The sequence below is a fragment of the Odontesthes bonariensis genome, chromosome 17 (assembly GCF_027942865.1).
Source record: "Odontesthes bonariensis isolate fOdoBon6 chromosome 17, fOdoBon6.hap1, whole genome shotgun sequence".
NCBI lineage: Eukaryota > Metazoa > Chordata > Actinopteri > Atheriniformes > Atherinopsidae > Odontesthes > Odontesthes bonariensis.
Genome location: NC_134522.1, coordinates 8,909,663 through 8,935,107, shown reverse-complemented (window position 1 = coordinate 8,935,107; position 25,445 = coordinate 8,909,663). Strand labels below are relative to the sequence as shown.

Sequence of the window (25,445 nt, the reverse complement as noted above, 5' to 3'; positions counted from 1 at the left end):
TACTCTATTGTTGTGTCCTGTTTTACTGGTGATAGTCTTTTTCTGGCTCTGACATTCTAAGCTTGCAGCCGGTGTGACAAGGTCCTCTGTGCTTTGCTGTTCACGCTGCCGACTGCTAGCTAAGCACACTGGTGTTGATGTGGAAACAGATGTAGGAGGAGTACTCCTGCTGACAGAGTCCTGGGATGTCAGAGCTCACCTGATAACACAGAAAAAAAGTGTTACACACACACACACACACACCAATAAAACTGATCCTTGTCCTGGAGGAGGGCCTGCACCATCCACCAACAATACACCTTTTTGCAAGCAGCAAAAGTGAAACTGAAAGCTTTTTCTTTGATCTGGCAAATCTCTATTTGCATGAGAAAATGTTGTTTTATTTGGGATGGGCAGCAGATGGTTGAGAGTGATCTTCCTCATTCAAATAACACGAACACCCAGCTGGATGTTTCTGGTCTTTTAACAAAGAAAAATCATCCAAAATTTGCTCCAGTCAGCTTGTGGTTTTGTGTCCATATCAACCCCATTCTCCGATTTCATGGACCCTACCTACTCTGGAACCACGTCTTGTGGATTTGGAGGTGTGATGATTGCAGGTAAGCGTCTTGTTGTTTGTGTAAGAGATCTCCCCTGCTTATCCATTTAAATCGTATAGGCCATTTGCTTGAGTATATCAGCTTTTCCAATAGGCATGGCTGCTGGATCAAATTGTAAAAAATTTTGAAGTGAAAGTGTCCGGATGTGGTGAGGGGAAGGACACGGATGCAGACTTTTCCAAAAGAAAGCTTGGTTTATTAACAAAAATCAAAGTATCAACAGAAAGCGCAGCTGAACCGGATATCAAAAAACATAAACAAACAAAAGACTTTCATGGCATGGCATGGAATGGAATAAATAAATACTTAACTTTGGTCAGAACAGGTTGTGGCATGGCATGAAGGGCAGGGAAGACAAGCAAAGAACCAACAAACTGAGAGGGGAGGCAGGAAACTAAATAGGGAGTGAGTGATTGGTGACTGGGTGCAGCTGGAGGGGAATGACACAGGTGAAGTGAGTGAACCTAATGAACAGAATGCAGGGAAACTATAACATGGCTAACCTAAAAACTAAACATAGACTGAAACTCAAAAACTGTGACCTAAAACATGAAACTAAAAACATAAGTCCATGGGTGTGACAGAAAGATGTTTTTAGGGTGCAATCATCAAAAGTATTCAGAATCATCATGAGGCAAATCATCCCCCAGTCTTTAAAGGCTGCATAAAACTTATTGAAGTATAACTACTGTGCTTTGAAATGTGAGCAGCGTGCGACAGATGCTACACTAATAACAAAAGTCAGCAAAAGTTCTTTTGCTTGCATTGTATTAATGTTAGCAAACACTTCTTAATGATGTTTGCTTTGTCAATATGACCTTTGCCTGCTGGTAGATACAGGTCCATACATACTCTCTATACTCTTGATTTTATCCCTTGTATCTATTTTAGTGCCTGCTATACTGTACCTGATGCTGTAACAACGGGAATTCCCCGCTGTGGGACTAATAAAGTCTAATCTCATCTAATCTCATCTCAAAAATTATAAATGGCTTACAAACATAGTTGTGAAATAATTGTATAAAACAGCATGAAATGCTAAACAGCTGCAAAATGAATCACATCAGACACTGTTCTGTGTTTTGGATTGCATCAGTGTAATGCTGTCATGATTCTAACAGTTAGCTAGGCCACTTACATCTGTCGTACTGGCAGTTGGGTCCAAATACTCAAACAGTGATGAAAGTTCATCTTTCAGTTTTTTCGAGCGCTTCTTATCAGTCTGCAGCAGAAGCGCCTGATAATTCACAGGTAATCCATACCTGCCAGGACATATCATGCACATAAGTCTCATTAAAATCAATCATATTTTTACTGATCACTAATGCTATCATCACTGACCTGAGAACAGACTCCACAAACACCCTTAATGCTTTCAAGTGAATCCAGGCAATGAACACCTGACTGAAATTCACCTTCAGCCAGCGCACAAAGATTCCCTGTGGAGGAAACAATTAAAGTATTAATACTCTACATCGCAGTCTCGCATTAATCTATAGAGGGCGGACAAAATATCTGGCTCACATATTGCTCCTTTTTGTGAGTGCTGAGCTGCGTGAGCTCCTGCTGCTTCTTCTCCTCTAGATCAAAGCTGTACTCCCGCACAATGAACCTGTGTGGATCAGAGACTACATTATGGTAATTGACACAGATTACGGAACGTTGACTCCACTCGGTGTTTTCTGGCAAGTCCTCGTGCTTACTTGCTCTCCTGAGCTTTGGTTTTGAATTCGCACACAGCTCTTTTGAAGAGTGTAACTGAGAAGAGTCCCCCCTCTCCATCCTCAAGCAGCTTCCTGATGGTCAGAAACACACAATTATGACCCAAAAAAATTTATAAATAAAATAATCAAAGCAACATAACAACAGGTGAGGTTAAACCTGTGCAAGCTGCTGTATGGTTTGTTCCCCAAAAACCTCCAAAAAAAGTTCTTTCAGGCTGAGTTTGAGGGACTCATAAATTCATGACTTGAATAATCTCACATTATCCTTATTTTACTTCTGAAGTTACAGCAGAGCACTGCAAGATACACTGATATCCACGTTAATTCAAGATCACAAACTTTTGCCTGCACAGAATAACCCTAAATCCACCACTGATCCTCCCCCATGCTGGACAGTAAAGATTACACACTGAAGGACGATGCTTTCATCTAATGATGAACATAAATGCAACATTTTGAACCGTAGACCTTTAACTTTAACCTGTCTGTCCACAAGACTCTATCCCATTCATTCTCAGTCCGGTGGGAATATTTCCTTGGACCGCTTCTTTTCTTCGTGTTTACATGAGATCTGAGGTGTTTTTTGGCCTTTTAATGCTTAATGAAGGATGTTTCAGCATGCAATAATGATGACATTACCTACGGATATGATTAAAATCTACTATGATATAAATCATCAGACTTGTTGAAATAGGAGACTATAGCTGATCATTATCATATTTAACCTTACATTGTTTCCACATGCCATTGATAAGCGTGTACGCTTCACTTCCTCTGAAGTAGAGCTTTAAAAATGAAAAAACACATCTCATAATCACATACTACAGCAACACTACAATTACTTTCATTTAAATGCATATAGTATGCAGTTAGAGAGCTGACCTTACACTTATTCACACACACTGACTAAATATTGCTTCTCATAGAACCTGTGGTCACGGTTGCCAATTGTTTAATAAATCTAATACTGTTCTCAACAACATTCAAATGCAACATAACTGAGCCACAATAACATCACAAATTAACCTTTCCACAAGTCTTTGCACTGACCTCTTTTTCTTTACATGTTAGCTAAAACTCGAGTTTCTTTCAAGGATGCAACTTTATGCTTGTTAATTTAAGACTAAATTCATAGGAACTGTTTGTGCGTGCCAAACATACAGAGATGGTTTTTACAAAGTTTAGAGGCTACGAATGCAAAAGCCTGGTGCTCCAGCCTAGACCTCCAGATAGTTAAAAGCAAACGCTCAGCAGAACCTAAGTGGCCTTGAAGGGTTGTATGCTTCCAAAAGATCTGAAAAATACAAAGGAGCAAGAGCCAGTGAAAGGAAGCAAGTCCTGGGGAGAAGAGCCCGTATCTGTGTGTTTGTGTTGGAATATGAGCTGCAGCATTTTGGCCCAACTGCAGTCATGAGAGGGAGTCATCATCATCGTCATTTTTTGCGAATGTTACGCTGAGCCTTCCACTGCAGGTCTCAGCTCCTTATGTTTAAGTTAAGTTAAGTTTCTTGGTTGCCAAACTTGATTAAATATGTATTTTTGTTCAACTGGGTTACAAGTTTCTCTCCTGAGTCCCACTCTTTTGTCCAAATACGGTCACTTCTGCCCTCAAATAGGTCAAGATGTTCACTGCCTATTCAAAACGCCACATTATAAACCAGTGGGTGAAATCTCGATGGCTACATCCACTTCCTATATTCCTGTGTGTCTGTTCTCAGCCTTAAGAGTCCTCGTTCTTGTTCAAGATTCTCGTTTATTCCTGAATTTTATATATTTATTTTTTACTTTACCTAAGATCAAGGTCAATCTCTATTAGGTAGGACAATTATGAAGAATGGAGCAACTGTTCTATCCATAAATATCCTGCAACAGCTTTCAAAAAACCCCACAGAAGTCAAATAGCATCTCATCTAATCCATAACAAAATCTGAGATCTGAAGCTGAACATCTTTGATCTGCTGTTTGAAATTCTGTGGCAAAATCATTCGCCTTTGAAGTCTTTATTTACTTTTAAGTGTGCTCTACCTGTTGGAGGAAAACCCTGTGTCATTACCTCTAGTTCTTACTCTATTTACAAGTAATTTATATTCTTCTTGTGCCTCACATGATATCATAAAGTAATCAATTATTAAGAGCTTCTACAGGCTCCTGGTCTGAATACAAAATCCTCTTCTCTGTTGCTGATCCAAGCTACACAGACTCTTACTTTCTGCTGGTAATGGAACACCTGTTGTTACTTAGTCTGACCTCTTGGAGGCTGGGAACAGGTACTTAGAGCTTTGGTGGTACACTGACACTCAGTCTGAGTGGACTAGCTAATTCCTCAGCTCAGAGAGCGTAAACAAAGCTCACCTGCTCGACCGGGGAACCACAAACGCTGAAAAGGATTCATAGCTCTTCTCCCACAGCAGGTAACTCCCCCTGTAAACAGTGACGTGCACAAACACATTTACATCAACAGAATATCACAATAACACACACATACACACAAGCATGTCATGTGACTGACCTGCTCACCACTACCAGCAGAGTGGTGAGGTACTCTGAAACCACCAGATCTTGTTTCCTTATGATGCCATTCAGACTGCGAGTTTGCATATTCCCTCTAGAAAGACAGAAAAGCCAGCTCAGAAAATATATAGATGAAAGAACAATGTATTTTCACATCATATCTAACAGATATCACTCACTCTAGCTTGTGTTCGAGGCTTTGTAAGTTGGCTTTCACCCTGTTGTACGCCGCAGCTCGGGATTTTAATTCTGTCTCCACCAGCAAAACTTCCTGCAGAATAAAATATTCAGCAAGAATGTTTGATGTATGTTTGTAAAGACAGTTGTATAGGCATGCTTGCCATTATGCCAATCACTAGCGTTCATCTCATTACCTACAAAACTGTCTTGGAGACAGGGGCGATTTTAGGATCTGGTCTTTAGGGGTGCCCAGCCCCCAGTGCTCACAGAGGCACATTATTTCTCACTAATTGAGGCGAACTAGTACATTTATAAATTTTGGAGCCGTATTAGTTTTGCTTTGAGTAGTGTTTTCCCCTACAACATTCAATTTTGACCTCTTCATTTCAAAAGACTGTGGCTTGACAGGGATAACAGAGAGCCTGAGACAAATATTGAAGATAACTCAACATTTATTTTGGGAGTAAAGAGTTAAAACAAAAACAAATGCTAGAAAATAAATAAAATGGTCACTAAAATAATGCATCCTTGATCAAAAAAAAAAGTGTTTTTGCATGATATAATATTTTTAAAATGTGCTGAGCCAGGGGGTGCCGAGCTATCTCACGGTGGTGCCTTGGCACCACTAAAAATATCCTAGCCTCGCCCCTGCTTGGAGATGATCATTTTACCAATAATATCATGCACCACTAATTCAAAATTACTTTCTTTCATCCATACTTTTGCAACACTTAAATCACACCAAGTTAGTGTCAGAGACAGTGAGTCTGTTAGTTTAAAGTCATGTATGACTGCTAGCTTAGTGGTAGCTAGCAGTGCAAGATTCCACACTTTGTAGCTGGAAAATGGATTTGGTTTAATCTAATTTATTTATTTAGCCTTTACATAAGTAATTTATGTGGTTGAAGAAGATGTGGGCAGAATGAACTGATAATCCAGCCCTATCGCTACAGCTGTGAAGTATTTGCTTGGCCATTTCCACCATAAAGAAGTCCAGTCACTTCAGTGTGAGTCAGTATTTTTATGTAGGATGATCGCTGACACCTTTTTGGCAAAACTGCAATAGAAGTAGTTGTAAAACTACATTCAACTTAATAATAATCTGCTACAACTACCTTTACATGTCACTAATCAAACTAGTTTGCACCTTGTTGATGAGGTCTGCCAGGTTGGAGAGAGGCAGAGCTGTGGGATACTTGGCTTTGTCCCACTGAAACTTTGTCACGTAGCTCATCAGGTCCACTGAGAAACACACGCAGACTCTTGTGTTATAATCTAACTTAAAATTTTGCAATTACTAAAACATACAACAACAAAGCAAAAAAATACAGCCGCATTGCAAATATGCACACATTATAGGCACTCCAGCTCAAAGAGCACACTCCCTACAGGTAAAATACCCCTGAGAGATGTGAGGTAAGCTTTCTGGGGCGACAGGATGGCTCTCTGGTTCACGCTGTGCTCTGACGGGGAAGAGTGATCAGGTTAGTCGGGTTTGTGTTGATCAGCTGTTTTCTGATACAAAACTGAAGGTGATCGGTGTGGGATGAGTTGGAGCTCAGTTGTAGTTTTTTTAGGTGGCCTCTTTACACTGACTGATACTGTAATTAACACCTTCAGCATGAGTGTGCGTGTGTGTGTGTGTGTGTGTGTGTGTGTGCGTGACTCACCTCCATTGGCTAAGGCATTTTCCAGCACTTTGTCACTGGATGGCTCCATCACCTCCTTCATACACTGGCATGTTGTTTTTATCACACTGAGCAGGCAACAGGAAAAATACAGTAAGCATTCATGCTGAGAAAAAGAGAAAAATCTTTTTCTCATAGATAGATAGATAGATAGATAGATAGATAGATAGATAGATAGATAGATAGATAGATAGATAGATAGATAGATAGATAGATAGATAACTGTCCTTTTATTCCAAATTGAAAAATAAATCAATTTAATTTGATTTCTCTACCCTATGTTTTATTGAATGTGACACACAGTACATAAATGTCACAGTAAATGCACAACAGTTGGTCGTAATAGAAATTGACCCTTTTGGTTGCCATCAAGCTTCTGTCAGAATTTGACAAACATACAGCATTTGAGCACTCTTTGGGTGAAATCAATTGAGTTGGTTTTCTGTTATGAATCAGACTTTAAAGCAAGGTGAGCTAATCTAATTAGGCCAAAAGCTTAGGGAGACTGTTCCAAAAATCTTAGTTTTGTCCCGTTTTGTCCAGAACCAGCTCTGATGGGTGTTTGGGTCATTCTCATGTTTGAACGCCAAACTGTGTCAAAGTTTCAAAAATGGAGCTGATGGCTGGGAGAAATTTGGAAGAACACCTTCATGTACATAATTGGATCGTCTTTGGTTAACCTACCACTTCCACTAGCAGCAATTCATCCCAGAGGATGAGGATGCCACTGCCCTGCTTAACAGTTGCTGCATTGTTCTTTGGGTGTCATTTTTTATTTTTATTTTATTTCTGCAAACATTGTGACCAAACTAATACATTTTTTGTTTTGTGTATCTGTAAAACTCTCATTCAGAAGCCTTGACAACTATAGCAGTGTTATTTTCCCCTACATATATACAGCTTAAATTTGCCTATCTAAGTGTGAGCATATGATGTCTACTTTTCATATCTCACTACTTTTTACTTGGTCCCAAACACTCATGGTGGAGGGATGGGATGGGATGGTGGGAAGAGCTAAACTACATCCTGTTGTGACACTGAACACTTTGAGACTAATCAGGCACAATACTTTCAACACTGTACTTTTCTACTTCCCTGCCACTTGCATTTCCTATACTGCATGCTCGCCTGCAATTGGTTAGGACTAGTGCACTAAATTCTCATTTTTATGTTGAAACTCTTTCTCTATCAGTAAAATTAACAATATGATCTTCGGCCTGGAACTGTGCTTAGGTGCTAATTTCACCATTTACAGTGTATCGGCTCAGAAAGACCAGCAATGAATTTAAAATCAGGGGGAAAAACTAACCACAAGCTGCCCCTGACCATGAATTAAACATGACACAGACCGCACACAAGCTCAGAGTTACCAACCTTAATGAAGGACAAAAGCGGCACATTAGGCTACAAACATGCAATTATCATTTAGACAAATGGGCCTCAAGTTTATGAACAGATTAAGTGGAGAATACGTTGCTCAATCACTCTTTGATTGGCCATTTTTACCTCTCAGTCAGCGTGTCGAGTTTGGAGAGATCATCTGAAACGCTAAGCAGACTGTCCAGGATTCCCACCTGCAGCCACAACATACACAGCACAGTTAACATTTCTGTATATAATTTCCTGATATAACAAAAGACTCAACTTGTGAGACAGTTTCGTATGAGCGGTCACTTTCGAACTTACAGGCTTTAAAGATTCAGCCCATAAATCACTCTCAGCACCACATTTCAAGGGTTTTCGTGTAATACAGTTGAGCTACAGTGGTTTAAAAGTAGTTCCTGGCAGGCAGGCCGGACATTGATCATGTTGAGTGAAATGGGTCAGATGGAAATTTTGCCTCAAACTGTAGAGAGCAACCTGAGCCTTGATCCCTTCACCAGAGAAGGACACCAAACACCATCACCCTCCTCAACCACACTCTACTGTACTGGTTTAAACAAAGAACAAACATTCACTTCTTGCAGGGATGCCTTCTTATTTTGTACTCAGTAAAATTTAATTCAGTGCATCTTCAGACTCTTCAGTGGTATAGTTACACACCCTCACCTTCAGGTCTGGAATGGAGAACCTCCAGCTGGAGGCAAGGTGTGTTTTGGTGATGGTGCGCTTGAGTTTCTCTACACTGGTTAAACTGGTCTTGTCCATTGGGACAGAAATCAACCAAAAGTCTGTCATGACTTCCAGTGCTTTACATAGAGAGCTCCACTCAGAAATCCTCCCCACGACAACAGCCTTTGGCTCAAGAAAGCCTGTGATCCAGAGCAAAACATTGTACCGTCATATTATTTCTGTTACTGAAAATATATGAATATATGCATTTACTTTCATTCTAAACTAACTTTGTATGAAAGAATATACAGAATTGACAATAGTTTACTCTTTCCTCTATGATCACATCATATTTTCCTTAATTATTGATACATAAAACTACCTAAGTTCAACTTTAGGATAGAGACAAACTAAGGCTATCAAGGCATGGACTCACCTTCAGGTTACTCTCATGACCATCCTGTAAAAATTCCTCTGAGTCTTTTGGTCTGAGCAGCAGCTTCAACTGAGACTGACTGAGCCTGAGCAGCAGCTCCACTTTACACTGACTGACAGCCAGCCTGCTGTTTTCTGTCAGTCACAGGAAGCCCTTCTCACTCCAGGAAATGTCCAAATGTCCATTAGAAGAAAATGTCCATTAGAAGAAAATATCATTTGTAATTTTATGTTGCTATTCCTAAAACCTGCTAAATTTAGTTTCTCAGTGTTCTTGGACCTGTGTGCATAGATATGTTGGGATCAACAATGATCAAATAAATGTTTAATTAGCTGTTCATTTACATATATCTCTCTGTAATTTGCACAATAGGTGAGTCCCTAACAAGGACCATTTTCTGTCACGTATTACAAGCCTGTGAATAAATATTTTGTTTGATATTTAAACACTAACAACTGCGAACACTGAACTCTTCATCTGAGTATTTCTGGAGGTGAGCTTTACTGAATATCTGAAGTGAACATATAGTGCAGAGAAACAGTGAGAGTACAGTCCCTAAACAATCATTTGGTCTTATAAACTGTGGTTTGTTTGTCAGATGCAGTGCAGGCTGAACTGTGTTAATGCGCCTGTAAAATCAAAGCATATGAGCCTCACAGCTGTGGGCATTGTCGATGTTTAACAAAGCTCTATTCATAGTCAAATGTGTTTTTTTTTTAAACCTGGTGTTATGCCGAGAAGTGCATGTCTGCCGAGAAATGCATACCTAGTCGCGGGAACGCGCGTAAGACTTTTCAGGTGTAGATTATTACATTTATCCAGTAAAGTTAAAGTGATAATATTGAGCTGACAATGGTGTTTCATTCATTCATCTTTTTCCCATTTCTTCATCTAGATGAATAATACATGTTTACTTGTGATAATCCGACAATTGTACAGTTTAGAGCATCTCTTTCACCAATTATTATATTATTGTACAAATATTCCAAAGTAAGGGCCGTGAACACTTTTGTAGTAAGCCCGAAAAACGGTTGGAGACATTTCCCAGATGAAATGATCTAAAAATGAACCTAAAACTATGAAATTTGATTATTTTAAATTTAGAGACAATTTTGGACTTGTTGAAATTCGAAATTCGCAGACTTATTGGCAGACCAGTCCCGCGAATGGAGGTGCATTTGTCGGCATAACACCGGAACGTTTGAGAAGATAGTGAAAATTAAGGTTTCCAATCGGAACCAATTTCGACAAACTCAGCTCGGCTTCCGGTGTTTGGCTCGGTGAAAACAACGTGGATGTAGTGCCGTTTACAGTGTTATGAGGGGCGAGAGTAGCGTTCACTAATTACAATGCAGATATCCAGTGTAAACGATGTCAAAATTTATAATTTAAGCCATGGAAAGTCTCTTCCGGAGGTAAGAATTGCGGTTTGCTCCCCCCTGCCGCACACTTAGCTTCGAAGATTTGCTCAGTTGTTGGCTAACTCAGCTAGCCACGGGAAGAGTGTTTCTAACAATGTATTAAGGAAATATCAATGCTGATAAAAATATCTGCTTAACTCGCTGAAACTCCAAACCCGATGGCGGGGTTGACACATTTATTTATCTAAAATTACACCTTTGGTCCCAGCTGGAAACCATACAAATTAAAGATGAGTGAATTCAATTCAATTTAAAAAAAAAAAAAACTTTATTCGTTAGAGCAGCAAACAAGGCAACAATGTAAACACTAACGCAACTGTAAACAAGGACAAGAAAATAGTCGCACAGAGTACGGTCATTGCACAAATTTGGGGCTAATGGATTGAAATTGGTGGCTGCACGGTGGTGTGGTGGTTAGCACCGTCGCCTCACAGCAAGAAGGTTCAAGGTTCAACTCCCAGCTGGGGCCTTTCTGTGTGGAGTTTGCATATATCTATCCCCGTGTATGCGTGGGTTTTCTCTGTGTACTTCCGGTGTCCAAAAGAACATGCATGTTAGGTTAATTGGTGTCTCTAAAATTGTCCTGTATGGTTGTTTGTCTCTGTGTGGCCCTGTGATGGACTGGCGGCCTGTCCAGGGTGTACCCTGCCTCTCGCCCACTGACCGCTGGGATAGGCTCCAGCCCCCCGCGACCCGACCGACGGATTCAGCAGTATAGAAAATCAATGGATTGTAGTTAGTAGGTTGTGTTCCTTTAGAACAGAAAGCCTTGTCAAATGTCACCACTAAATATCCTAGCCTCGCCCCTGCTTGGAGATGATCATTTTACCAAGAAAATCATGCACCACTAATTCAAAATTACTTTCTTTCATCCATACTTTTGCAACACTTAAATCACACCAAGTTAGTGTCAGAGACAGTGAGTCTGTTAGTTTAAAGTCATGTATGACTGCTAGCTTAGTGGTAGCTAGCAGTGCAAGATTCCACACTTTGTAGCTGGAAAATGGATTTGGTTTAATCTAATTTATTTATTTAGCCTTTACATAAGTAATTTATGTGGTTGAAGAAGATGTGGGCAGAATGAATTGATAATCCAGCCCTATCGCTACAGCTGTGAAGTATTTGCTTGGCCATTTCCACCATAAAGAAGTCCAGTCACTTCAGTGTGAGTCAGTATTTTTATGTAGGATGATCGCTGACACCTTTTTGGCAAAACTGCAATAGAAGCAGTTGTAAAACCACATTAAACTTAATAATAATCTGCTACAACTACCTTTACATGTCACTAATCAAACTAGTTTGCACCTTGTTGATGAGGTCTGCCAGGTTGGAGAGAGGCAGAGCTGTGGGATACTTGGCTTTGTCCCACTGAAACTTTGTCACGTAGCTCATCAGGTCCACTGAGAAACACACGCAGACTCTTGTGTTATAATCTAACTTAAAATTTTGCAATTACTAAAACATACAACAACAAAGCAAAAAAATACAAAATACACTGATCATGTCTTTGTTTCTTCTGCAGTGGTTGTCTGATCGGAAGAAAAGGCAGCTCCAAAAGAAAGATGTCGGTGAGTCGACGGCACCACAGACTGGTTAATTTCCTCCAAAGTGTTTGGGGCATTGTTCTGACTTCTCTGTCCTTTCGTTTTCCCCCAGACATCCAGCGCAGGATTGAGCTCATCCAGGACTTTGAGATGCCCACAGTGTGCACCTCCATCAAAGTGTCCCGGGATGGTCAGTTCATCCTGGCAGCGGGTAAGACGAGATCCGCGTGTTTGGTTTTTCAGAAAACCTTCCTGCAACTTCCTGTTTAATGTCACTTCTGGAAAGTTGAGGTGCTCATTTAATGCTTTTCAGGCACTTACAAACCCAGAATTCGCTGCTACGACACCTATCAGCTGTCCCTGAAATTTGAGCGTTGCTTGGATTCAGATAGTAAGTCTGCAGCCACATCCTCTTGTTGCTTTACCTCCACCTTGTGGATGACTCAATTTAATGATTTTCTCTGCTCCCTCTCAAAGTTGTGGCCTTTGATATCCTGTCGGACGACTACTCTAAGGTGAGACACCAAAGGTGTTTTTGTCGCATACCTGTTCAGTTATTTATCGGTATAACCCGAACCGCTCATGAACCTCGCAACTCTCATGTCTCGAGCAACGCTCTAATGAAACCCCCTGCAACACAATACAACATGACATCAGTTCCCACCTGGCTGGCTGGGACCTAACACAACAATACCTTCACCCATGCTGCTGCTTTTTGGATTCATGTGTAATTTATGACATTATGTGTGAAGATTATGGTGGCTGCATTTGGTTCAGTAGGGTTATGGATTGTGAATGCTGAGTATTTTCACCTAAATGAACAAATGAATAATATCACACATATGTAGCCACATATATAAAGTCACATATGTTGAAATTTGTGGATCTGGTCACATTCAGAACAACACAATTAATGTACAAAGCGAGAAATAATCTATTGCCAAAAAACATACAAGGAATGTTTAGTGATAGGGAGGGGGATATAATCTAAGGGGAGACCTAAATTTAAAAAAAAAAAACAAAGGTCCGAACAAATATAAAAAGCATGTGCGTATCGAGCTGCGGGATGACTTTGTGGTCTGGAGACAGAAATAAAACAAAGTGCAAATATAATTCTGTTTTAAAAAAAAAAAAAAAAAAAAAAAGTACAAAAAAACATTTTTAAACAAGTACATGGAAGAGGAAGTATGTTAACGGAGGACGATGAGGGATAAATATATGAATAGAATAGGGTTAATTGTTATATTGTAATTTAATTAGTTTATGGTATATATTTATTAATGGGGATAGTTATATGAATATATATATATATATATATATATATATATATATATTGATATATATTCATATTTACATTTATATTTGCAAGGATATGTGTGTAGTATATATTTATTTTTGTGGTTATATATTTATATCAATATTTAGGAAGTGTATATATGGCATATATTTATATAGGTGTATTGTAGTTAGGATATTTACAAACTGAAGAGTTGATAAAAAGGGTGGGAAACTAAAAAAGTATTGTACTTCTTCCCATTCCTTTTTTGAACAATGTGCGGTGTTTTGTTATGTATTAGCACTTTATGTGATTGAACTTTTTTTCTTTCTTTTGTATGTACAAATAGTTACATACATTTTCTTTTTTATACATGTTTGAAAATAAAAATGATCTAATCTAATAATGAGACATGAATAATAGCAATAGTCAGCTGTCCCTCTCTGCATATCATCCCTGTTTTCTCACCCTTTTTCTGTCTTATGAAGCCACCATCCATTGGCTGAAACTATTTTTATTATCTGATTATTGAGTGTGATACCCAACACACTTGAATCTTCTGTATTTGTCTTTGTACTCCTGGTTTTGATTTGTATTAATTTGTTTTTATTTCACTGTAATTTTGTGCAGCTGGTCTTTCTGCACTGCGATCGCTACGTAGAGTTCCACTCCCAACACGGACACTACTACAAAACCCGGATCCCAAAGTTTGGTCGGGACTTTTCCTACCACTATCCCTCCTGTGACCTCTTCTTTGTGGGGATGAGGTGAGAATGCGAGTGTTGAGATCAAATGTTTTAGCCTCATTCTGTCTGTGTCACAGGACTCAGATACTATCACAGTTTTTGTATTTTACGTTCAGCTCAGAGGTTTACAGACTGAACCTGGAACAGGGACGCTTCCTGAATTCACTTCAGACTGATGCTGTGTAAGTACGGCCAGTTATTTTCCCCCTTCTGCTGACACTCTGCATATCTGAATGATCTGATGTGACCAGCTCATGCTCACGATGGATCTTTTTCTTGACTCGTCACCAGGGAGAACAATGTGTGCGACATCAACCCTGTCCATCATTTGTTTGCGACTGGAACCTCTGAGGTAAGCACCATCACAGGCTCACGGGTGGAGATAAAAAATGTCTTTGGTGCACAAGGGTTTTCTTGCCTGTCTCTTTTTTCCAAGTGAGTCAGCATAACCCGGTGGGAGATCATTCGGATTAGCTGTTTGCTGGAGAATTGATCGTTTTAGCCACTTTAGTAGTTTCTCTTTCTTTTCATCCTTACTTCCTTCTTTCTTCTTCTTCAACCAACAAGCTGAGTGTTGCCAACGCCACACGTGAAACAAAGTTCTCACTAACTGTATCCTTGAACTACACTCAAATTTCTTTCATAAACAAACACAGCTTTGTTGGCATTTGAAGTCTCTGTGCTCTTCAGATTTCCCTTGTTGAATACTGTGAACTGACTACAGCTGAAATGTTTAAGGTTAAGAGGACATGAGCAGCTCCCGGGAGCGTCGGTTTGGACCCAGAGCTTTGGTGCTGTTCCCACAGCTGTCTGAGTTTTTGTGAACTTTCTTTCTGGACTCTAGAAAGAAAGGGGGAAAACAATCCTAGCTGAAACCCATCTGCTTGTGGAGCGCATGTTGGGGAAAAAAATTTAATTTCCAAGTCTCACTCCTGCTGTGTTTTGCTCCTAAAATCTGTCTCGGTTCAAACTGCAGCTTGAGTTTCTCAAACTGTCTGAGATTTCCTCTGTTTGGTCTGCAGGGAAGGGTCGAATGTTGGGACCCTCGTGTCCGGAACCGAGTGGGCCTGCTGGACTGCGCCCTGAGCAGCCTCGCTGAAGGAACAGAGTAAGTGCAGCTGATCTCACCCTCATGGTGCAAATTTAGCTACATGGTGCTTTTCTGCAGACTGCAAGCTGTTTTGTCATCATGGCTCTCTGCAGAAATATCCAGCTTTTATTTATAATCTTGTCACAACAGAGTCCCAGGATATTGTCTCCTTTCTTTGTTTCACCTTTCTGTTCTGTTGATTTGATGATATTTAGCTTGTGTCTTTGCTGACAGAGTTCAAAGTTTGCCTTCCATCAGTGCGCTGAAGTTTAACGGCTCCCTCACCATGGCAGTAGGCACCAGCACGGGACAGGTGAGCTAAAAGATTCAGTCTTAGCTATGTTGTTTCCTCCTTTAAAGAGGAGTGAGAGCCAGCTCATGCATTTCCACATCTCTCTTCATCAGTCTGTTCAGCCAGAAAGCTCAACACTTCTCTGCTGCTGCATTCTGCGTCTGCTTTGTTTAGTTACTTACAATGAAGCCGCTAATGCAAAATAAGTTTGGACTAAAGTGTCAGGTGCTTTTGGGGCATTTGCAAAGTTTGCTGCAGTCAGAAACATACTTAAAACCATAAACCCATCCTTGTATTTCTCGGTTTTTGTGCTTCCTAAAGGATTCAGACGGTGTTTTTTCTTAATACGGCGTCTCTTGCAGGTGCTGCTGTATGATCTGCGCTCCAGTCAGCCACTGTTGGTCAAAGACCATTTCTACAACCTGCCAATCAAGTCTCTCAACTTCCACAATCAGCTGGACCTGGTTGTGTCTGCTGATTCCAAGATAATAAAGATGTGGAACAAAGACACCGTAAGTAACAGCTGTTTACAGAAGCCAAACTACAGCACCGATGCAAAGCTTTCAGATTGTTCTCCAGATTTCTCTCAACTTAAAGTATACTCTACTTTTTTATGCAATTCCACAACAATTCTCCAAAATCAAATGGAATATTTTAGTGGTGGATATAAGTGTGTGAGTCAGGATCGATAGAAAGATGGAAGGAAGAGGGGTTAACATTTCAACAAACCAAATACCTGAAGCGTCTTCAGGAAATCTCTAAAAAAAAAAGTCCTGGAGTTGGTCTGAGTTAGGACCTGAACTCAGCTGAGCATCTCTGAAAAAACAGGAAAATGACTCTCGTCTTACCCGGTTAAGCCTAAATGTTTGGAGGAAACTTGAAATGAAAACATGAGCTACCGGTAGCAGTATCTTATAAAAGTTGTCAGAAATCTTGCGCGTTATCTTGTGTGGCTGCAGAGACGTTAAAGTATATCGCCTTATCTCTGTCATATCTTCCCAACAGGGAAAGTTGTTCTCCTCCATACAACCTCAGAGCAACATCAATGACATCTGCATCTATCCTGATTCAGGTGAGAACAGCTCAAGCAGCAGAACATCTGTAAACATTTACACATCTGTTTTTTGTTTTTTTTAGATCAATGCAACATATGTAACAGCATAACTGAAAATGTAATTATGCAGAATAGAAGTGTTTCAAGCTCGAATTCTTGTTGATTTCTGTAAATTCAATCCGTCTTCTTCAGCTTCTCTTTACCTCCGGGTGGCGCCATCCTGCTCTTACATTTCCAAACGTTTTCACATTGTTAACTCGGTGACTTTAAGGGAATGAAATTAGAGGACTTCTCAGGGTTATTTAGCCCATGAATTCTTCCACATTTGGCCTCACTGCCTCTCAGCCATCCAAAGCTAGAACTCTAGTGGGTGTTTACAAGTGTTTTCATGACTTCCCTGCTTCTGTCCTCTCATTATTTTGTCGGCACTTCGTGTTTCTTTCACAGGTATGCTCTTCACTGCCAATGAAGACCCAAAGATGAACACGTTTTACATCCCGGTGAGTACAAACATGGGTCACAGTCACACCATGCTCATCAAGTGCCGCGATGAGCTCATACGTGCGTGATAGAAACGGATCCATAGTTCATAGTGCAGCAACAAATACCTGGTGTGACGGTACACACGGATGTGGCTGACAAGCCCTACGAGCAAATTCCCGTGTTATTTCAGAAAGCGTGAGTGTACAGTAAACGCCTCTTTGCTTTGTGTAAATGGGTACAAATCAACCATGACAGACTGGAGGTGGTGAACCATCTTTCTCACCCAGAAGAAGGTGAATGTATCAGATTCATTGCTAACTATCATTATAATGTGTTCATCCCACTCCGTTAACATGTTTTTATCATGATGTAGGGAGGATATATATGAGCAAACACGGTGTGATCATCTGTTTACTAAACCTTCTAAAAGAAACAGGATATCCGTTTAGGCTTGATTAAGGAACCTTCCTTTTATGTCCCTGCAATGTTTCCTGTGATGAAATCCTTCTCTGAGCGCTCGCCTGAGGAAGAAATATCAAAGAGAATAATATTTCTGTGGACCACGTACTGCCTGTTCTGTAAAGTCCCTGTGCTTGCCTCTAGAAAAAGCTGTAAAACGGGGATTTTTGTCCATTATCAGATTTGGACGAGGACTTGAGGCATTACGCTGTGGTCCAATCTAGTCTATGGGAATTTGTTTACAAAAATAAAGAAATGGTAGTTCAAACCGGTGTGTGTGTGTATATGTATATATATATATATATTGTTCTTTAAGTTATTTTACTCTGTCCTAGTGACACTTTAAGTGAGAAATAATTTGCATATTGGCTTTCAAAAGAGAACTAAATCAAGCATTTACTCTCATTTTACTGTTAATATGCCCTGGATTGACAAAATTAGGTCAATTATGCCAGAAAAAGGGTCAAATTCAAAGAAACCCATGTGTGTTGTATCCCTTAGCCCATCAAGCTGCGCCTGACAGGATAAACATGTTAAAGTCCTTGGATAGTTTCGGGTAGATGGGGGGCCAAACTCGTTTCTCTGGCACAAAAGTCTGAATTTCACCACTAAAAAGAGAAAACGTAGTCCAAACCCAAATATGTTCAATTTGTTAACATAAAACAAAGACATTTTGCAAAATCCCACAGAGTAGAGTAGCTGGAATGGGAGCCTGGCTGGCATCTTAAAAGTCACTTAACTGGGATTTAATCAGGAATCAACCTCATTTTTAATTAGTTTTCCATTTCAGACGACTGCATTAAACTTTGTATATTTGCTGAGCCTTTTTTTTTTTCACCCTCTGAAGAGGCAACACTTCTGCTCCTCTAATGATTTTAATGCATCACATGTGTTTTAAGTCGGTGCAATTCCTCTGTGATTCTCAGAAAAAAGGACAGGGCCATTTACTTCCAACGAGAATGGAAACATGAGCAGGAATAGTTCGTCTATTTTTGTTTCAACAAATACGTGACAGGTTTCAAACTCACCCAACAGTCTAAATCTGAACCCAGCATAAATGTGTGTGTGTGTGTTTAGGCTCTGGGCCCTGCACCACGCTGGTGCTCCTTCCTTGACAACCTAGCAGAGGAGCTGGAGGAGAGCCCAGAGAGCACGGTGTACGATGATTACAAGTTTGTAACCCGGAAGGACCTGGAAAATCTAGGTGAGACCTCGCTGCCTTATTTTCACATCACAGACCTGTCAACATGTGGAGTAAAACACTTTAAAGTAGAGCAGAAAACAAATCCCCAAAGCAAGCATGACCAAAGAGATTTCAAGAAATCTCAGGAAAAAAATAGTAGACTTAATCCCAGCCTTGGTCGTTTTACCCAAAACTGTGAATCAAAGTGAGTTCCTCCACTGCCATGAGGGCCGTTAGGATGGATAGACTGTCTAAGCAGAGGCCTGGGCAATGGTTGAGAGGTTTTAGGTAAGAAAAGTAGGGTGCTGGGGGGGAGCAAGAAGGGGGATGGAGTGGACACTGAAGGGGTTGAATGAACACTGGAATGCAGGCTCAGCAGTAAAGAGATCAAATGACAAGAAGCAGGAAGGTGGTTGGCTGACGTGGAATAAAGGAGAGGGGGGTGGACGTGGGGAGGGGCAGCAGTGTTGATTTACAGGAGCCGCGTAGTGTGGCGCTGTTATGTAACCTCGTAGCTGCTGGGGTCTACTGAGTACAGCGCATTGATAGAAGTTCCCGGGAGGAGCAAGTCATGATTGCATTTTTAACTCGACAAATATTTGCTGCAACGGTTCCATTAAACTGCCTGCCGTACCCATTCCCACCTCGGTGACTCACTTTTTGTGTTGCACCATGCAATTTGTCGGCACACGATCGAGTTTCGCCCTGTTACATAAGTTCATGCAGAGATGATGCAACAATACTGGTATTTCACACTCGTTCACATACGCAGGCAAGAGGAGGAACATGGGGGGGTGGGGGGGTGGGGGGGTGGGGGGGGGGGGGGGGGGGGGGGATCCAAATCTGCGCTGTTTGCCCAATCCCCAGTTTATATTCTAAGAAGAGCAAATCAATTCAATGTCCACAACTTCGACTTTAATTCCAATAATTATGGATTTATTAACATTCTTTAGCGAGGGCACAGCATGATCGCTCAATAAAAAAAGGTAAAAGATCAACATACTGGTAATACTCATTTTAAACAACTAAGTTTGATTACAACAGAGCTGTGGCTGGTGATTCCAGTCAAAATGAGGAAGCAAGAGAAGGAGTGAGACGCGATTGTTAAAGTTTTTTTCTGATCATATTTCTGAATATTTTTCATTTATTCAGTGTTTTTTTTTTCCTTCACAGATATTTTCTTCCATGTTTTTTGAAGATCTATATTTGACAAACGTCTACTTGAATTAGTTTTCCTTATTTGTTACAGGCTTGTCTCACCTGGTGGGATCGTCTCTCCTCAGAGCCTACATGCACGGCTTTTTCATGGACATAAGACTTTATCACAAGGTATGAGTTTAGCACTGCATCAGCTTCTCACTGTACCGCAGATATTTGTTGACCTCTGAACGGTTCTACAGCGATCGTGCTGTAGCTTACTGAACACTCGGTTTGACAGTTTTGCTTTCTGTGTTTGGCCACAGGTGAAAACGATGGCAAACCCGTTTGCATACGAGGAATATCGCAAGGATAAGATCCGTCAGAAGATTGAGGAGTCCAGAACTCAGAGAGTGCCGGTTAAGGTGAGAAAAGATGATTCATCTTCCCTGAAATCGTTACAGCTGAAGTGTTTAGCTCATGTTGATTTGATTATCAGTTTTATTTTTCATGATTCCCCCTCAAAAGCTAACTTCCTTCCAGTTGAGCTGTTAGTTTTTATGAAAAGTGGAAAAAGATCCTGCACTGTAGAAATTGTTAGATTTGGGAAATTTTCTTTAACACTGTTGGAGAGGATGTGTGTCGTGACTTGTATTTTAAGCAGATAACATCTTACACGCTCCCTGTTAGGATATCTGTCGTCACGTTTATATTTTGTTCTGACACAGAAACTGCCGAAGGTGAACAAGGAGCTGGCTCTCAAGCTGATGGAGGAGGGGGATGATGAGGCAGAAGAGGCCTTAAGGAAAAAGAAGGGCAAGGTAGGAAAACATAATTACAGATATCTCTATGGTCACACCCTGTTTCTGCTTTGAGATTTTTACCTCTTGAGTCACTTATTAAATTTGTTGAGACAAAGTCCCGTCTTTCTTTGAGCTCCTCCTGCTCCTCAAACATTTCAGACTTTGCTTTTGAATTACTTCCATACATTTCAGTTCCACCATGTAGAAATAGCTCTTCATTTCAGGGCACCATAATGTTTGGGTCACAGTAAATGTGGGTACATTAAAGCAGTCATGTTCAGTACTTTGTTGCATATCCCTCACCTGCAATGACTGATGCTCTGCCAAGCCTGCCTCTCCTGCAGCCACCTTCAGCTTCTGCTTGTTCAGGGGGCTTTTCCCTGGCTTGTCTCCATCAGCACATAAAAGACATGCTCAGGTGGATTTAAATTAGATGACTGGCTTTCCATTGTTAGGCTTTGAGTAACTCTGGTGTTGCCTTTGCAGTGTTTATGGGATCATTATCTTGTTGCAGGATGAAGCACCGTCCAATGAGTTGGGAGGCATTTACTGGAACTTAAGCCTTAAAACTTGAACAAGTCTGGGTATCTTATTCCTGCACTAATGAAGCGATGAAACAGACCTGAGTAATCGCAATCACCAGGGAAACCTCCCAAACATTATGGTGCCCTGAAATGAGGTGGACTATATATTAAAACTGGAAAGTTGCACCTGATCTAACGCTCTCATGTTTTCCATTAGAGTATCTGTAGGCAGTGTAATCGATTCAACCGTCAATCCAAACATTAAACAGTATCTGCTTTTGCCCAACTGCAGGCTCTCCCCAGCATCCTGGGAGACGACCGTTTCAAGGTGATGTTTGAAAACCCAGAATACCAAGTGGACGAGCAGAGCGAGGAGTTCCGGCTGCTCAACCCCATTGTCTCAAAGGTGGGACAAAAAAGGAAGAAGAAGCTGCGTCTGCTGGCACAGCAGGCTGCCGCCGCCGACCAGGTAATGCAGGCCTTTGCTTTGTTACTGTTCTGGAAGGTTTGGTCGTCTCCAGGCTTTAAGAAATGCAAACACGGAGCCGATTACATTTGCTTTCCTGTTAGAAAGGAAAAAATTCCAACGGAGCACAACTAGTGGCTTTTGAAATTGAATTTTATTTTAGAAATTGCACATTTTTATACGTCTGGCCTACAATCACAGGTGTGAAAACATAAATGAATAACTTTTTCTCTGTCCAGGCGGCTGAAGACGAAGAGGAGCCAGAGGGCCGAGCCAGCTCTGAGGAAGAAAGCTCAGACGATGACAAGAGCTGGGTGGAGGAAGTTAGGGAGCAGAGGAGGTTGCTGCGGGAGGAGGACAGAGACCGCAGGCGGCAGCGGAGGAAGCAGGCAGACCGCAACACCGTCCTGCTGGACAGGGAAGAGGACAAAGGGGAGAAAACCTCCAACATGGCCGAGAGCAAGAAGACGAGTCAGCCGCAGTTTTATCAGATCAAAGCCGGAGAGGAGTTCAGAAGTTTTAAAGACATGGCCCACAAACAGAAACTGCAGAAGTACGTGTTGGCAAATGTTTATAGTGGAACTGTTAGATGAGTGTGAGACTGTCTTTGAAACGTATATTCAGATTGCCTCAGAGAGAATCACCTTATCTGCTCTGTTCAAAGAAACCGAGCATCTGCACCTTACATACTGGGCACATTGGTCAGATATTCTGTCTGAGGATTGTGCCGCTTTCTTTCAGGGCTTCTCTGGAGGATCGCCTGAGGTTGGAGGAAAACTTTGGAATCAGCAACATGGCCGACACTGCAGTGGGCAGCAAACAGCTGACCTTCACTCTCAAAAAGGTACAAAACTAGTTTAATGTCAAATCAACTATTCTGAAAATGTTTCCCATCGTTCTGCTGCAACGCAGTCACGCAAATATAAAACACTTCTGTACTGTAGATGAGGTGTGTAACGGTGAAAAGAACGAGCTAATATGGTTTAGTTCATCCCCACCAGAAGAAGTACCATGTTTTATACAACAGAAGTCGGCACGGAGGCCCGAAGCTGCAAAACGCAACAGCAATGAAGTAAATGCAGCAAGAACTGCAAATGTCCAGAAAACACCACAAGACAATAAGTACTGTTGACTGAACAGAAACTACGTCATTTCAGAGAAGTTAACAAAACATTACAGTGAAACAGAAGACACGACATTTCAGGGAATGTTTCAGAAAGCACCAAAAGTAAAAGTTTAAAACACATCAAAGCAGACTGACACAGAAAGCAGGATTTCACTAAACACAATTACAACAAAGTACAGGGTTTTATATATATATATATATATATATATATATATATAGTACAAAGCAAAATGGAAAAGGAGGGGAAAAAAGGGACCTCCCTGGAAATGACATTTCATCTTCTACTGCTTAGAATCAGCTCAACCATCTGAGCAAAGGTCCTCAGACCTCTCTTCCTTTGGAAGAAGCTCACTTCAGCCGCTTGTATTCGCAGTTTCAGTCTTTTGGTCACTACCCACAGTTCATGATTACAGCCCAGCTCTCTCTTCACAACATACTGTTACAGCGTCCACATCACTCCAGACGCTGGAACCATCGCTCGCTCCATCCTACCCCACCTTACGTGAGGCAGTGACTCATTCGCTACCCATAGTGGGCAGTCCACCCTTTTTCTGTCTGGGGACCATGGCCTCAGAACTGTAAATCTTAATTCTCATCCCAGGTTCTTCACACTCTGCTTTAAACCGGCCCAGTGCCTGCTGGAGGTCTATGCTTGATGGAGCTAACAGAACTGCATCGTCTGCAAAAAAAAAAAAAAAAAAAACTAAGATGAAGTCCGAAGCCCACCAAAATGTCCAATGTTGAAGCACCTAAATCACAAAATGTACAAACACAAGCCAATATAATAGAAAATAACCTGTACAAGATGGTGAAAATGAACAAAAATAGAGCAAATACAAAAAAAATAATTCGGCATCTTAAAGAGGCAACGCCTCTTTTCCAAAAAAAAGGATCAAACAAACAGTTTCCAACTTAATGGGAAATACAGCAAGAACAAAGAAACCTGAATTCTCATTAAGAAACTAAATGGGTCACGGGTAAAGAATTTCAACTAAGGCGAACTGTTATGACCCCAGGTCTAGGGGATCAGGGTGGTAACATAAAATGTGTCCAGAGGGAAGAAGTTTAAGTGTAAAAATAATTTATTACAACAAAAAAGGTTCCCAAAACAAAAGAGGGGGTACACTGTAACCAAACAAACAACTAATTCAAAACACTAAACCAAACAAACAAGTAAAAGTACAAATCCAATCAACGTTTCCGTAAGTCTTTAAAGAAATGACTGCAACAAGCCAAGTGGGGGGATCAGCTGCACAAAATGACTTCCTAAAGCTGTCCCCATGGTGAAATGACTTCAGGAGCCTTTTATGATTTGCAGGTGGACCTCATCCCTCATGATTGGGTCGTCATCTCCCGCTGGTCCAATAGCGTAGCTTTGCAGTTCCCAGGCAGCCAATCACCCAAGAGTGCTCCAACACTCGAATCTGCATACACAAAGAGTCATGCACATCCTCTAGAGGCCAGGGGCCGTAACACGAACCAAACCACAAAGCCCTTGAAAAACTATTAATAAACTGTTATTCATTTTATTTAATAATAACGTTTGTTGAACACGCTTCTTTCCTCCTGCGCAGTCGGAGCAGCAGAGGAAGCAGCAGCAGCTGGAACACGAGCACCACGAAGAAAGGAAGAAGCTGAGACGCTCCGCCGGACACCTGAGCAGTGGCAGAGGAAGAGGAAGAGGCTGGGGTGGTAGAGGAAGGGGTGGCAGAGGAAGAGGAAGAGGCCGCCACTGAAAAGAATCCTCCACTAAGTGCTTGGACAGCTGAGGCATCCGAATCCTCAGTGTTGTCAAAGTGGTGTAGTTTTATCCATGAACTCACGTCTGACCAGTGGAAAAGGAACACTCCGTGCTGCTCTTGGGTGGTCGGAGCTCTGTTTAACTGCTCTCTGCAAATACAGAGCAACTGAAAAAATAACCTGTTATTACCTGTATGAATTTTCCAAGCTATCATCTGCGTCATGACTCCAACAGTGAGACATAATGAGTAATGATTCTGACTTCAGAGCATCCGGTTTCAGATGAAAAAGGATTTTGTACTTGTTTTTATGTTGTTTGATAATATATATTGACAAGCCAACTGACTGTGTGCATTGTATTTAGTACAAGATTTACACATAAGCATTGTTTTGGTTTTTTTTGATTGATTAAAAAAAAATCCCCATCCATTATTTTTATAATGACATGAAAATAGGTACTGCAGTTTATTGAAACATCTGCAAACATAAATGTTAAAACAGTATATCAGTAAAAAAACAAAAACAACTAACAAGCTAGAAAGTTAATATCTGGTCTGAGCTCTTTGATTCTCCAACACAGCCTGAACCCTCTGACGAGCTTTCTGTCCTTTCTTTAAGGAGTCTTCAGGAATAGTTCTCCAGGCTTCTTGAAGGACATCCCAAAGCTCTTCTTTGGATGTGGGCTGCCTTTTGTTCCGTTCTCTGCCAACATGATCCCACACTGCTTCAGTAATGTTGAGCTCCGGGCTCTGGGGAGGATTCATCCCTCCATCAGACCTGCTGCCACTGATTTTCAGTCCACTTCTTGTGTCATTTGGCACAGCTCAGCCTTTTCTCCCTGTTTCCCCTCCTTAAGAACGGCTTCTTGACAGCCACCCTTCCATGGAGCCCATTTCTGATGAGGCTTGGGC

The 25,445-nt window shown here is 41.0% G+C and overlaps 2 protein-coding genes across 3 annotated transcripts; one reads left to right on the top strand and one right to left on the bottom strand.

Annotated features, from left to right (window-relative positions):
* Positions 1 to 115: 115 nt before the first annotated feature.
* On the bottom strand, positions 116 to 8,907 carry atp6v1c2 (ATPase H+ transporting V1 subunit C2). The gene is made up of 12 exons (XM_075448628.1): positions 8,752 to 8,907; positions 8,209 to 8,276; positions 6,685 to 6,770; positions 6,162 to 6,256; positions 5,014 to 5,105; positions 4,833 to 4,928; positions 4,676 to 4,744; positions 2,303 to 2,395; positions 2,124 to 2,211; positions 1,941 to 2,038; positions 1,731 to 1,861; positions 116 to 204 (listed from the first exon to the last, which is right to left on the bottom strand). Exons 1-12 carry the CDS (start codon positions 8,878 to 8,880, stop codon positions 116 to 118), a joined length of 1,134 nt encoding a protein of 377 aa, XP_075304743.1. The 5' UTR covers positions 8,881 to 8,907.
* A 1,547-nt stretch (positions 8,908 to 10,454) lies between these two features.
* Positions 10,455 to 24,968, top strand: nol10 (nucleolar protein 10). 2 transcript variants are annotated; one of them, XM_075447835.1, is made up of 21 exons: positions 10,455 to 10,605; positions 12,134 to 12,179; positions 12,268 to 12,366; positions 12,469 to 12,546; positions 12,633 to 12,670; positions 14,062 to 14,198; positions 14,294 to 14,359; positions 14,469 to 14,529; positions 15,200 to 15,285; positions 15,502 to 15,580; positions 15,922 to 16,071; positions 16,565 to 16,631; positions 17,061 to 17,113; positions 18,633 to 18,759; positions 19,988 to 20,067; positions 20,202 to 20,300; positions 20,604 to 20,696; positions 21,495 to 21,671; positions 21,908 to 22,221; positions 22,410 to 22,512; positions 24,369 to 24,968. In XM_075447835.1, exons 1-21 carry the CDS (start codon positions 10,540 to 10,542, stop codon positions 24,528 to 24,530), a joined length of 2,181 nt encoding a protein of 726 aa, XP_075303950.1. In that variant the 5' UTR covers positions 10,455 to 10,539; the 3' UTR covers positions 24,531 to 24,968. The 2 variants fall into 2 exon arrangements, with proteins under 2 accessions (XP_075303950.1, XP_075303949.1); XM_075447834.1 differs by lacking the exon at positions 24,369 to 24,968 and adding an exon at positions 24,113 to 24,361.
* Positions 24,969 to 25,445: the final 477 nt, after the last annotated feature.

Bases quoted from the DNA above. Each gene is read 5' to 3' on its own strand.
- nol10 (XM_075447834.1), top strand. From the start codon at position 10,540: ATGCAGATATCCAGTGTAAACGATGTCAAAATTTATAATTTAAGCCAT. The intron at 12,671-14,061 runs GTGAGACACCAA...AATTTTGTGCAG, and splicing joins TGTCGGACGACTACTCTAAG to CTGGTCTTTCTGCACTGCGA. The intron at 20,697-21,494 runs GTAGGAAAACAT...GCCCAACTGCAG, and splicing joins TAAGGAAAAAGAAGGGCAAG to GCTCTCCCCAGCATCCTGGG.
- atp6v1c2 (XM_075448628.1), bottom strand. From the start codon at position 8,880: ATGACAGACTTTTGGTTGATTTCTGTCCCAATGGACAAGACCAGTTTA. The intron at 5,106-6,161 runs GTGCAAACTAGT...TTTATTCTGCAG, and splicing joins TGGCAGACCTCATCAACAAG to GAAGTTTTGCTGGTGGAGAC. The intron at 2,212-2,302 runs GTAAGCACGAGG...TGATCCACACAG, and splicing joins ACCAAAGCTCAGGAGAGCAA to GTTCATTGTGCGGGAGTACA.